This window comes from Rissa tridactyla, chromosome 2 (assembly GCF_028500815.1).
Source record: "Rissa tridactyla isolate bRisTri1 chromosome 2, bRisTri1.patW.cur.20221130, whole genome shotgun sequence".
In the NCBI taxonomy this organism is placed as follows: Eukaryota; Metazoa; Chordata; class Aves; order Charadriiformes; family Laridae; genus Rissa; species Rissa tridactyla.
Genome location: NC_071467.1, coordinates 106,845,716 through 106,858,854, shown reverse-complemented (window position 1 = coordinate 106,858,854; position 13,139 = coordinate 106,845,716). Strand labels below are relative to the sequence as shown.

The following is a 13,139-nucleotide window of genomic DNA, read 5'->3' as shown; positions in this document are numbered from 1 at the left end:
GCAACATGACCGAGGTCACAAGGATCTGCTTCAGTGCTGGCAGCTTTGTCCTTGTTCTGTGGCTTGCTCTGAAACCTTTGCTGTGAATCATACACAGTGGTAGGAAACACTACATCCTGCTGAATAACCTTCTCAATCATCTTCTGAATAACCTTCTCAATCAGCTTCCAAAATGAACACTTTTCTCCATGACTGGGCAATGCAGAGGAATCTTTTCACACGTGTCCAGATCAGAAATGAACAGCAGCTGCCAGTGATTGAGCAACACCACTATCCATGCAATGCATGAAAGTGATTACTCCATTTACCTGCCCCTGCTTGATTACTTTGACTTGCCCAGAAATCTCCACGCCCTGTCCCAAACGTGTATTGTTCTTTATGCTGCTATTCTGACCCATATCATATTGGGAGCTTAACTGAGAACCTGAAATGTTCCTAGGAAGAAAGTAACAAAAAAGTTCTTATTGAAAAATTGAGGAATGGATAAGGAAGCCCAAAATAGATTCTTTATTCAGAGCTTGAATTCAGTTTGCAAGTCTCTCTGCTGTCGTCAGAGTAAAATTTCCCATATTCCAGTGTGATGTAAAAATGGAGTTGTTAGCTTGGTTTGGATTTTCAGCTGGAAAAAGCTTTTTATTTTTACTATTAGAACATTTAAATTCAAACAGTCAGACTGAACACAAGAGGCCATTACACATGTTTATAGACAACAATAAGTCAGGGACAGAGTTATACCACCAAAATAGGGGAAGGATATTTTAAGCATATGAAAGCATATGAAATTCAAACAGCAAAAAAAGTGTTAAGAAAACAGCTCACAAACAGGAAATAGGTACTTGCTTAGAATAAAAATTTCTGGTTTGTTTCTTGCAGAGCTTAACTGCTATTTAATGGTTTTTGATATTTCACCTCTGGAATAAATTCTGAACCTTATTACACAAATTAGAGGAGGAGCTGACAATTTATTTCAAAAGGGAATGATTCCTGAAGAAGTTATGTTTATAGAACCAGTTCTTTTTCAGTATTCTTTCTACTTGGAGAAATTTAAGAATACATAAGTAAACTGCAAGGCAAATCAGACTGTGCGATATGAATAAAAAGATAAGTTTCCTAAGCTTTGGCATGGAAAGGAAAAATTAGCTTCCTGAAGTAAAAATTAATCACACAAACATAATATTGTAAGACTATACAATGGCAAGAGGGGACCAGTTTTCTCCTACGTAGACAGGAAGGGATAGTGAGAAAAGTATGTGGACTTTCTAATAGATTAGGATAGCAAATTCTAGATACAAAAGGGACACCAACAAAGATTATAGCAGATTCTTCAGTCGTTTATGAGATTGTAGTTTCTTAACGATGCCTGAGAATTTGGCCTTCCAGTTATCTGCTGACTGTACCTAGATAAACAAAATCCGATTGGAATCACAGCAGAGGATTTGTGTTACAGTTCTGTGGCTGTGATTGAAGAGCAAATAAGCTGTGCTTTCTATGAGATGAATTAAAAGATACTGAACGAATGTTTTCTCATTGAAATCAGAATGTGGGGCCAAAAGCCACTCTAAGAACAAGGAGAAAATTCCAGAGAAGGAATTTTGCAGAAGAGTCTAATAAGGACTTGGCTGGAATTTGCAAACCTAGGAGTCCCAAATGGGGTCCCTAGGTATTCAATGTTTTTCCAATAAGAGGTCTGATTTTTAGAATTGTTTCCTATTGTGTGACTCCCACAAACTCCTATGAGTCGAGACATACGTAATAAGATACCAGTATCTTAAGGACCTCAGCTGTGTTAACTCCTAGGCACTCTTTCTGAATGCTGTGATTCACATGAATGATAGAATTTCTGTTGCTGTTGTACACAGAAATTTATGTGCACAAGAACTCTGTATGCTTTCGTGACAAATACCAGAGTAATTAAAACCACCTCTAGAAATGCTAATTGTTTTTTACTTTTTTTTTTTTAATTGCATATAATTCTTAATGTTCTTCAATTTAAAAACCTTTTGCTCTGTTGAAATTACTGCATTACTAGGTCTGTTTCCATTTTACTGTGAAATGACATAGGTTCGCTTTAAACATTGGTGATTCTCCAAGCTTCTCTTCTTTGAAAGGTGGATCAAATACTGCTGTCACTGTCTCCACCTACCTGGGAAGTAATTGGCCTCCAAGGCCAATGCGATTTAAGTGGGATTATTCTAGCTTTTTACTCTGTAAAAATATCAAGGGTCTGTTTAAAAGAACAGACAACTACAGAAAACACCAATAGACTTAGCCGATCAAGCCCTGAAAGTAGTCATTAACCTGTTGAATTACAAAGGACTTAAAGGGACTTTGCCCTAATATAAAAGCATGGTATAGGAGAACTGTTCCCACTCTACTTTGCGGGCATTATTTTGCTCAGTTTTAACTTCAAAGTGTGAATTAATAGAAGCTATTTGATAGCTTCAGCTAATTTCTTGCTTTTTTGAAAGTTTTTTTTTTTTCCCTCTGTCCCCACAGGCAGAAGAAGAGAGAGATGATATGGAGAGAGTCAAGCTGGATAATAAAAGAATTCTCTTCAACCTGTTGCCAGCACATGTTGCACAGCACTTTCTTATGTCTAATCCAAGAAATATGGTAATCCAAGATAAAATTTAAATACATAGTGATGTTTCATGGGTGTAACCCTGTGTAGCTTGGGTCACCTTTCAACTGTATGTTTTCAAGACCTACAAAATTTCATGCATGTTAAAAGGAATAGTTTTGTAAGAACTTGTGTTCAAGAATTAGATTGGAATTATTTCTTTCACTGTAATGTCCTCCTTCTCTGAATAATTTTAATAAAAAGCAGGATAAGGGAATGTTGTGTCATTCAACGTCAAGGCAGCCAAGTGTCTGCATGCAAATCACTAATTTTTTTTTTCAATCAATTTAGAATATTGGGATTTATCACAGTATTTCATGAGCTCATTTTGATTCTGAATGGTGAAATATACGAACGGCCAGACATTTACATATGAAATATGCTGCCATTACTAAACCCGTTCATTTAAAATTAAAAAAAGAGAATTGTACACACTCAAGAAATACACAGTGGCGTTTAACTTCAGAGACTGTAGTGATTAAATAAAGTGGCTCAGGAAGCCCTTACCAGAGTCCTTCCGGTGCAGTTGCTGTGATACTGTTCTTGAGAGTTTGGATCAATGTATTTGAGCCACAGTAGAGTGATTTTCGTTTCTGTGAGTCCTCCAAATTCTTAAGCAGAGATCTTACCATACGGAACAGCATTATATTGTTAATGTTGAATACAGGACTCTACAACTCAAGGAAAGATGTGAAGGAGTGAGGCTGGTTTTGTGCGGCAGAGTAAAATTGTTCCATCTCCGATTAGTTATAAAACAAAACTGAGAAAATGCAATTATTTCTCATACAATAAAATTTCTACAGCTGCTAAGACTTTCTACAAAATTTTTACTCACTGCTTCCATGTCTGTCAGAGAAAAAGACTAAGTTGCTTTAAATGGGTTTAATAGCTTAGGTGTTCATTTTCTTTTGTGTTTTTGAGTGGAGAGATCATTCAACATTTTTTTTAATAAGTCTGGCTTTCTCTCTACTAAAAATGATGGCTTAGATATCATAATAATGATGCCTGGTTTAGATTAATCTCTTAAAATAAAAATTATATCTGCTCATGAACTGCAGGACCTTTATTACCAGTCGTATTCGCAAGTGGGAGTGATGTTTGCTTCCATCCCAAATTTCAATGATTTCTACATCGAATTGGATGGCAATAATATGGGAGTGGAATGTTTACGCCTGTTAAATGAAATTATTGCTGATTTCGATGAGGTAAGATCTAAGCACTACATCTTTTGATCATATCAGTTCTACCAAATTATTATCAACAGAGATTATCTGTAGCAACTCAGCGTATCTTGAACTGCCTAATAAAACAGTACCGTAAACTTCTTCTTTAATTGTAGTTGGTGTCCACTGGCCTTCTCCAAAGTGCCCAGTTTGTACTTCTGGGCATGAGAGTCTTACCTCAAATTCCTCTAATATAGCAGGAGTATTAAAATGTGAGTTAATGGTATTTTTTTCAATGTCCTCACAGTGGGCAAGTCACAACTTACCAAAAATAATATCGTTTAATCAACTTGCACATATTATCTGATAAATATGGTTGCTTGTCTAAAATATTATGTAATATTTAACAGTTTTATGTTTTAAACAAAGCTTATGGACAAGGAATATTATAAGGACATAGAAAAGATCAAGACAATTGGAAGTACGTATATGGCAGCTGTGGGACTCGTACCTACTTCAGGAACTAAGGTAAGAAGATCTTACATGATGGTCATTTGCGGAGGAACCATTCTCCTTCAATTTCCAGAGGAATATCAGAAACACTACAAACTCTATGTGATTACAGATAACATGTATTCCTTCTTTACAACAATTTAAATCTGAAATTCAAAGAACAACTGTAGCCTGAAAAGAAAAATTTCTATCCTAGCAGTTGCCCATGTGGCTTCACTTGGGATTTCATTAGCTGCAGCTCTGGATTCTCTGCAAAGTGGCGTATGAAGCTCCTAAGTCAGAGCGCTAGTGCTTTAAACCCTGTCTCTTAGGTGACCTTATAAGATGCAGGGGAGGGGAAACTCTAGGTGTAATGAATTGCTGCAAAATTAATATAAGAATATTAAAATGTGATGGTTTTTTTTCTTTTTTTTATATTGAAATCTGTGTGCAGCCTACAATCAAAACAAGCAGCCTCTCCCAACCCCCATCATGGACAGGAACTTAGTGCTAGGTACATTACTGCACTTTACCCTGGTCCCTCCAAATCACCTCTTCTTTGTCTCTACTGATAGCATTCTTTTTACCCCTTTAATTACTCAGCAATAAAAAAAGTCAAAGTCACTTCAGACCCACTAGTTCTGGGGCACAGTTCTTCTTCTGTATCCTCATTGATGCTCCTGAATGTGTTTCTCACCTTAAGTTTGTGTCTCGAAACAGAGATTTCCTACATTTGCGAGCAGCACCTGGAAAAGCAGAGAAACCTGTGGACAGTATGTTGAATATATTGTATACAGAGTACTATGTACATTAATAATTGTATTAATAAAATAACTTTATGAAACAATAATAAAATTAATAACATGAAGAATATAATGAAAATTGAAGCAATCCATGCACGTAGTCTGCCCAGAATTTCCAGACACCTCTCCTCTGTTCTGATATGCATGTACGTCTCTTATAGAGGTATGCTCATGCATATGGTTTAGCATTGCAAAATAACACCGAATTATAGGGCAAAAGCAGAAAGGGCCAGAAGATGGCCTGTGAACTTTCTAGCAACTATAATCCTTGTTAAGTAAATAAAAAACAAGGCCACACTGAAATCAACTGTTAGAATCATGTTGGAGTATATCACATGCAAATAATTGTCTGGTCTGCAGGGTTATGTACAACTGATGCTTTCTTTTGTGTCATTCCCAGCAATCTACAAATTACAAAAAGGTATTTTTAAAACTCTGTTTATGCTGAAATGTTTGGCTTCTGGGTCCTGAGGCAGGCAAAAAAATTGATCCTTTGAATTTTGTGCAGTGTGATCTCAGGCAAACAGGCAACAGCATACTTGTGTGTCTGCTATAAATGCTCTTTGAACTATAATCCTGAAAACAAGTGTGTTATTGGGTAACTTTGGCAGCATATGTTCCAAAACCTAAACATGTTTATCTCTTGTATTTTGTAGTTGCTAACTGAAGGGTCAGCTGACTTAGCCCATTACTGACGATACCGCTCTGAGCTTACGTTAGTAATACATTTTAAATCACTGGAGAAGGTCTTGTACAGGACTCTGCCTTTCTCTGAAATCTTGGGGGCAAATTTTTATCTTTTCCGTACAGGTAGAATTTATTTTAACATTCAGAAAACCTAAAGATCTTGTATGAAGCAGTCAGCATGTTTTAATTTAACTTGGGGTTTCAGATGTTCCGTGATCTCTTCCCACTAGTTCTGTGATGCAAACCAGTAGAAATTATTCACGTTCTCTTGGTCTTCAGCATGCAGCTATGTATTAAAAGTCCAATGATCCTGGGTAGCCTGTCACACGCAGACGATCACTGTCAGCCATCACACAGTCCTTGGGCTGCCCTACAGAGTCCTATCTGTCCATGGGGAGCCGTAAGAGACTCAAGTGCTTCGGGTCTTCCCTCTGCCAGGGGTGTCCCAGCTTCTTGTCCCCATAACAGAAAATCTGGCACAACTTTATGATTGTGAGCCACCAAGTTCATGCTAGGATTTGGACATGAGCAGAAAGCAGCGGGTGAGGTTAACTGCGATCTTAACTGAGGATATTTACACACATAAGAACCCAGTACCCTGATGGAGTTAAATATTTAAATCCCGTATTTTACAGGACTGTTGTTTCTGCAGCTTGACTTCAGCAGGTGACTATAGTAAATGCACATTGCCTCTGTCAGAGGCGTTTTGCTGTGATGCTCTGGGCAGTCTTTCCAGTAACTATTCCTCTGATGTTTAAATAAATATATGTTTGCCAGATACACCATCAGGGCAGTACACAAACCAAGCTCTTTGTAGATCTTTTGCACAATATAAGTTCGTTGTGCGTGTGGAGTCCTTTGAAATTACGTCTGTGATTTCAACAGGGTCCTGACTTCACCAGAGTCCTAACTTTGGGGTGTTCTTCAGTGCAGTTTCAAAAGAGTTTGCCAGTAATCCTTTTGAGAGGCACCTGTCACTTGCAGCGCGAGTATTTGTCACCAGTCCTCTCTCCTGCAACCCTGAGGGGCACTGCGGAAAATCAAAGCATTCATCGGGCAGCAAATAAATGGAAAGATAAGGAATATAAAGAAGATTGGATTATTAAATAAAACTATACACTCCTCCTTCCATCCTCCAGGCATTCAATATTCTTCTCCTTCTCTGTTAGAAGCGTTAGCCAATATTAATTCTTGTTCTTTCTTTGTCTTGGTAAGGCTGGAAAAGAGTAGAGCTAGTTGATATTGCAAGAAGCAGAATGCCAGAGACCCAGGCAGGTAAATAAAAATACCCTTCCTCAAACTTGGGACTGGCCCAACGATGACTTTCATAATTTTTTGTTAGCGCTTTGCTCTAATTTTTGTAAAATTCCCAGCCACATGAAGGAACCCTTTCAAACTGAGCCGAATAAAACAAATAGCAACCTGTTTCTCAGGTTTCTCAGCCGCTGTCAAATACTCCATTTATACAGTCTCGCTATCATGACAAAACCCCAGTGAGCTCTCATCTCATGCCAGCAGCCACAGCCCTGTTGTGCAACACCCTAGTGAAGCTAGACTGCCACTGACCCTGCATTTCTTTCACCATATCCTACCTTTAGCCCACTTTCACTTTGCAAATCTGTTCAAGAATTCATACTTATTATTCAAATAAGAGCGCAACATAAGAGCAACCATACTGAGTCAGGTTAAAGGTCTATTCTAGTAACCTGTCTTTAACTAGCCAATGGTAGGTCCCGCGGGAAGAGCATGCAAACCTCTCTTTTCCACTCTCTGATGATATGCTGCTTAAGAAATTCTAGAGCTACAGATAATATCGTTTTAATATTTTGTAGCAAATATTTCTTCCATGAGTTTGAGTAATTATGTTTGAATCTAGCTAACTTTTGAAATCCACGATATCCTCTGAAATTGAGTTCCACAGTTTAATTAGACTGAAGTTGTAAAAATTATTTTCTTATGTTTTGGGGATTTTTTACAAGTTGATACTTCAGCATTTTATTTGATCCCTTCTGGTTCTTTTGCTTTAATTCATTTATATGCATTAAACTCACTTCAGCTTGCCTGGAAATGAAAATAAAATAGGGGTGTTCTGCATCTCACAGGATTAAACCTAACAGGAATGCTGTCAATGGGAACAGCATGCACCCCATGGAGCTGGGAGCTAGCAAAAGCCCCAAAGGGAGAAGAGGGCAGAAACTATAGTTATTAATAATCATCAGGCAAAGCAGTTTTGTAAGAAAGCAGGTTATATTCCCTGCCACTCTCACAACAAACATCTGTAGCTCTCTAGCAACAGAACCACTTTACCATGGGAACTTTGCTTTCCATTCTTCCCAGAAATCAAAAAGAGAGAAAAAAAAATAAAATATATAATTCAGTACTTGAGACAAGAATGCGTATGCTGTAGCCACCATCGAAAGTTTCTTTTCACAAGCAGCAAAATGGGTTAGATTCTTTTTCTAAGCCATCCAGTCTGAGCTTTTCACTGTTTTTCACTTCAGTAGTTCATCTGCCTCTCAGAACCATACAAATCTAATGTGCAATACTATTTTGTTTCTAGGCTAAAAAATCAATTTATTCCCATTTGAGTACACTGGCAGATTTTGCAATAGAGATGTTTGATGTTCTTGATGAAATCAACTATCAGTCTTACAACGACTTTGTCCTACGAGTTGGTAAGTCACATTTCTACAATTATCATACAAGCAGAACATTGTTGTTTGTTGGCTTTCCCTGTGCTGTCTGCAAAGGATAACCTGTCCTGCACTCATGATTAAAACTGAAAAGACTCCTTTACCAGTAAAGGCACATCCATGTAGAAGGTCAGCAGGCTGGATGTTAAGCATCAGTATTAAGGAATTATAATTGTGTCCAATTTGACTGTGTTTACTTAATTTACGCACACCTAAAAGGAAACTGCACCAATAATTTTATACAATATTACTAGTGTACCCAGTCATGTTGCTTACACTGCTTTGCATTGCTAAACTGCTGAAAACTGTGTCTGTCTGTACTTAACTATTAAGTTAAGTTCCATCTGCAAAAGCTTTGTTGGCATGAAAAGTGTGATGGGAGCTTTTCATCGATAGATGCCAAATCACCTCAACCAGTCCTGTTTTTTCCAACAAATCAAATCATAGAATCATAGAATGGTTAAAGCTGGAAGGAATCTCGAAGATCCTCTAGTTCCATCCCCCCTGCCATAGGCATGGGCATCTTCCACTAGACTAGGTTGCTCAAAGCCCCTTCCAGCCTGGCCTTGAACACTTCCAGGGATGGGGCATTCCTAACTTCCCTAGGCAACCTGTTTCAATGTCTCACCACCCTCGTTGTAAAGAATTTTTTCCTAATATCTAATCTAAATCTACCCTCTTTCAGTTTAAAAATGTTACCCCTCGTCCTATCACTACACTCTATGATAGAGTCCCTCCCCATCTTTCCTGTAGGCCCCCTTTAAGTACTGGAAGGCCACTATAAGGTCTGGCCAGAGCTTTCTCTTTTCCAGGCTGAACAAGCCCAACTCTCTCGGCATGTGACACACACAGGAGATGTGCTCCAGCCCTCTGGTCGTCTTCATGGCACTCCTGTGGACTCACTCCAACAGGTCCACGTCCTTCTTATGTTGTGGGCCCCAGAGCTGGACACAGTACTCCAGGTGGGGTCTCACAAGAGCAGACTAGAGGGGGAGAATCCCCTCCCTGGACCTACTGGCCATGCTTCTTTTGATGCAGCCCAGGATGCAGTTGGTTTTCTGGGCTGCAAGTGCACGTTGCTGGTTCATGTTGAGTTTCTCATCAACCAACCAACCAACCAACCAAGTCTTTCTCCTCAGTGTTGCTCTCAATCATTGCCCAGCCTGTGTTCGATTGATAGCGGCTTAGCAACTCCATCCACCAGTTCCCCCAGGACCCGCAGATGAATCTCAAAAGGTCCCATGGACTTGTGCACCTTCAGGTTCCTTAGATGGCTTCTTCTCCTACAGTGGGCAGTTCTTCATTCTCACAGTCCCTGCCTTAGCCTTCGGCAACTTGGGCGGTGTGGTTAGAGCGCTTGCCAGTGAAGACCAACTCAAAAAAGTTGCTGCGTACCTCAGTCTTCTCCATACCCCAGGTGATTACATCTCCTGTTTCCTTCTGGATTGGGCCCGCATTTTCCCTAGTCTTCCTTTTATCACCAGCACACCTGTAGAAGTTTTTCTTCTTGTCCTTGACTTCCCTGGCGAGATTTAACTCTATCTGGCTTTAGCTTTCCTAACCTAATACCTGACTGCTTGGATAATTTCTTTGTATTCCTCCCAGGCTACCTGTCCTTGCTTCCACCCTCTGTAGCCTTCTTTTTTGAGTTTGAGTTTGTCCAGGAGCTTCTTGTTCATCCATGCAGGCCTCCTGACATTTTTGCCGGACTCTTTGTTGGGATACGTCACGCCTGAGCTTGGCGGAGGTGATCCTTGAATATTAACCAGCTTTCTTAGGCCCCTCTTCCCTCCAGGGCTTTATCCCATGGTACTCTACCATGCAGATCACTGAAGAGGCTAAAGTCTTCTCTCTTGAAGTCCAGGGTAGCGAGCTTACCATGTGCCTTCCTCACCGCCCTAAGGATCTTGAACTCCACCATTTCATGGTCACTGCAGCCCAGGCTCCGCACCAGCCCCTCCTTGTTGGTGACAATAAGGTCCAGCATGGCACCTCTTTTCATTGGCTCCTCTATCACTTGAAGCAGGAAGTTATCAGCTCATTCCAGGAACCTCCTGGATTGCTTATGCCCTGCTGTGTTGTCCCTTCAACAGGTATTGGGGTGGCTGAAGTCCCCCACGAGGACCAGGGCTTGTGAATGTGAGGCTGGTCCTATCTGTCTATAGAGGGCCTCATCTGCTCGGGTGGCCTGTAGCAGACCCCACTGTAATGTCACCTGTCGCTGTCCTTGCTTTAATCCTGACCCATAAGCTGTCGGTTGGCTCCTCATCCATCCCCAGGCAGAGCTCCATGCACTCCAGCTCGTCACTGACATTAGAGGGCAACAGTCCCTCCTCATCTCCCCTGCCTGTCATTCCTGAAGAGCTTGTAGCCTTCTATTCCAACACTCCAGTCATAGAAGCCATCCCACCATGTCTCTCTGATGCCAATGAGATCATAACCCTGCAGGCGTACGTACATCTCTAACTCCTGTTTATTCCCCATGCTACATGCATTTGCATAGAGGCATTTAAGTTGGGCCCCTGATGAAGCTGACTTACTTGCTGGAGCGTCTGGAATTCCTTTGTGCTGAACTCTAGGTACTCTCCTGTTGACCTGCAACCCTTCTCCAGCCTCTGGGCCTCTATTGCTCTGGGCATTGGCATCATACTGGTAGGAGTGGGATGGATTAAGTTTTCCCCCCAGGAATATAGAAATCCTCTGGTCTTCACAACACAAACCTTCCCATGCAATCCTTTTCATGTTATTACATGTCTTAACTCTCGGAGTCCTTTCTCCCAGCCTTTTTAGAGAGCAAGTTCTCCTCTTCCCTTCCTTCCCTGCATCCTGCTCCTCTTCAATGGTACTTCCACTCCTGTTCTCATTTCTTTGCATATTCTAACACAGATAGTTCTCTCCAGTTTCTTTCTCTCTATCATGGCTGAATTGTGATAAAGGTCTGGACAAGGAGCAAGTGAGATTGCTAATAGCAGAAGACTGAGAAAGACCAAAGACATGAAAGGTAGCAATAGGAGAGTTACACATCTCTGCCCTCCTGTACATCCTAATAACTATAACCCCCAAATTCCCTTTGAACTCTGTTATAACTGGTCTTTCAGGTTCACAAAGGGGCAGAAGACAAATATCTAATGGCCGTTCTTCTGCACAAATTGCCTGGGAAAGCCCTCGCACAGAACCTCATGCAGGATTTATCATCTGCAGCTCTTTAGGGCACTCAGAAGAAGGAACATCCTCTTTTATCTTCAAAACAAGGTGTCAAAATCAGTCAGAAATGTAGAATCAAGCCCTGTTGTTTCCCAAAAATACTTGAGCTGTTTTCACATATTCTTGTCTTCTTTCAGTGTCTCCCCGATCTGTGCTGTCTAGTAATGATAACCAATTTGACACACTTCCCTTACCCCATTCCTTGTGTCTTCCAGGCCACTATTTCTGTTCCACTTGGGAAATCTCCATTAAAAAGCTTTATATGAGCGACTACAGTGGAAGTCATAGAAAACAATTAAAGATCTTTAACAGTTTGTCCTGAATTGTTCTACAGCTAAACTCCGCACTACCACTGCTTTTTTGTTCTTTTCTCAAAACAAAGAAAAAAAGAAAATACACAGATACGCCATATTGCATTTCCAATAAGATATCTCTGTGAATGTCTTTATTTTGTGTCTAAACCTCTTACAAATACAGAAGTCCAATTGGCATTAATTTAACATATTATGTCTTATGACCAGAAAAATTCTAAGGCACTTGTGTTAAATCTATTTTGCAGGATTCCATTGGATAACATGCTGTGGTGTTTGAAACTAAATTCATTGTTTTGATTTTAGGTATTAATGTTGGGCCAGTAGTGGCTGGAGTCATTGGAGCCAGAAGACCACAGTACGATATCTGGGGGAACACTGTAAATGTTGCCAGCCGGATGGATAGTACTGGAGTGCAGGGGAAAATTCAGGTGAATGCACGCTGAGACTATTTTGCAAATTCTATATACCTCCTGTTTTATGTGCTGTTACATTTTCCAAGATCACTTAGAAAACACAGTTTCACTTTATCTTGTGGTCCTTATGAGAAGGGCAGCATTCTCCAGATGATTCAAGCATCAGAGGTATAGTTGTTTTCCCTCGTATACGCTTCACTACTACTAGGCAACGAAATCCTAAATAAATAATTTCCCATCAGAAGAAACAGAATTCTCTGCTGCATTGCACACAGTTGGAGGCAAGCCTGGGAATGCCGACACTGCATGGGCTAGTCCTTGTGCTGGTGGAATTTTGCCTGAATAAGGACTACAAGGAAAGGATCTATGTCCATTTGCATCCTGCTGGATTTTATGTAGCTTTAAAAATTCCTTGGATACTTTGCATTGGAGAGGCTACGCAGACAGAGAACGTTGTTGTTCTACTAGAGCTTGGCTAGAAGCTATGCTGCGCCTCTCAAAATCTCAACGAACTCTTGCAGTCCTTTATCCAAAATACCTGTCTAGTCTCCAGGGATCAAAAGTTCTTCTGGAGCAAATTAATGTCGCTGGAACTGAACCAGTTTACAAGAGTGGACACATTGTTTACACATTTCTGTTGGACAGGGCTTAATTTGGCTGTGTCAGCTCAAGACCAGAAGTTCTGCTTCTCAGATTCCGGTTTGGTCACTGATTTTTAATTCTCTATGAAAATTCTAAGTGAGCCCAGGA

The 13,139-nt window shown here is 40.2% G+C and overlaps 1 protein-coding gene across 3 annotated transcripts in view; it reads left to right on the top strand.

Moving 5' to 3' along the window:
• ADCY1 (adenylate cyclase 1) overlaps positions 1-13,139 on the top strand; it is a 164,843-nt gene that overhangs the window by 141,148 nt on the left and 10,556 nt on the right. The window contains exons 15-19 of one of the 3 annotated variants that reach the window (XM_054192166.1): positions 2,497-2,613; positions 3,679-3,825; positions 4,213-4,311; positions 8,326-8,440; positions 12,280-12,404. In XM_054192166.1, coding sequence (XP_054048141.1) covers positions 2,497-2,613; positions 3,679-3,825; positions 4,213-4,311; positions 8,326-8,440; positions 12,280-12,404 — 603 coding nt within the window. Of the gene's footprint in view, positions 1-2,496; positions 2,614-3,678; positions 3,826-4,193; positions 4,312-8,325; positions 8,441-12,279; positions 12,405-13,139 lie in introns of those variants that run through there. The other 2 variants (XR_008464949.1, XR_008464950.1) reach the window with 2 other exon arrangements.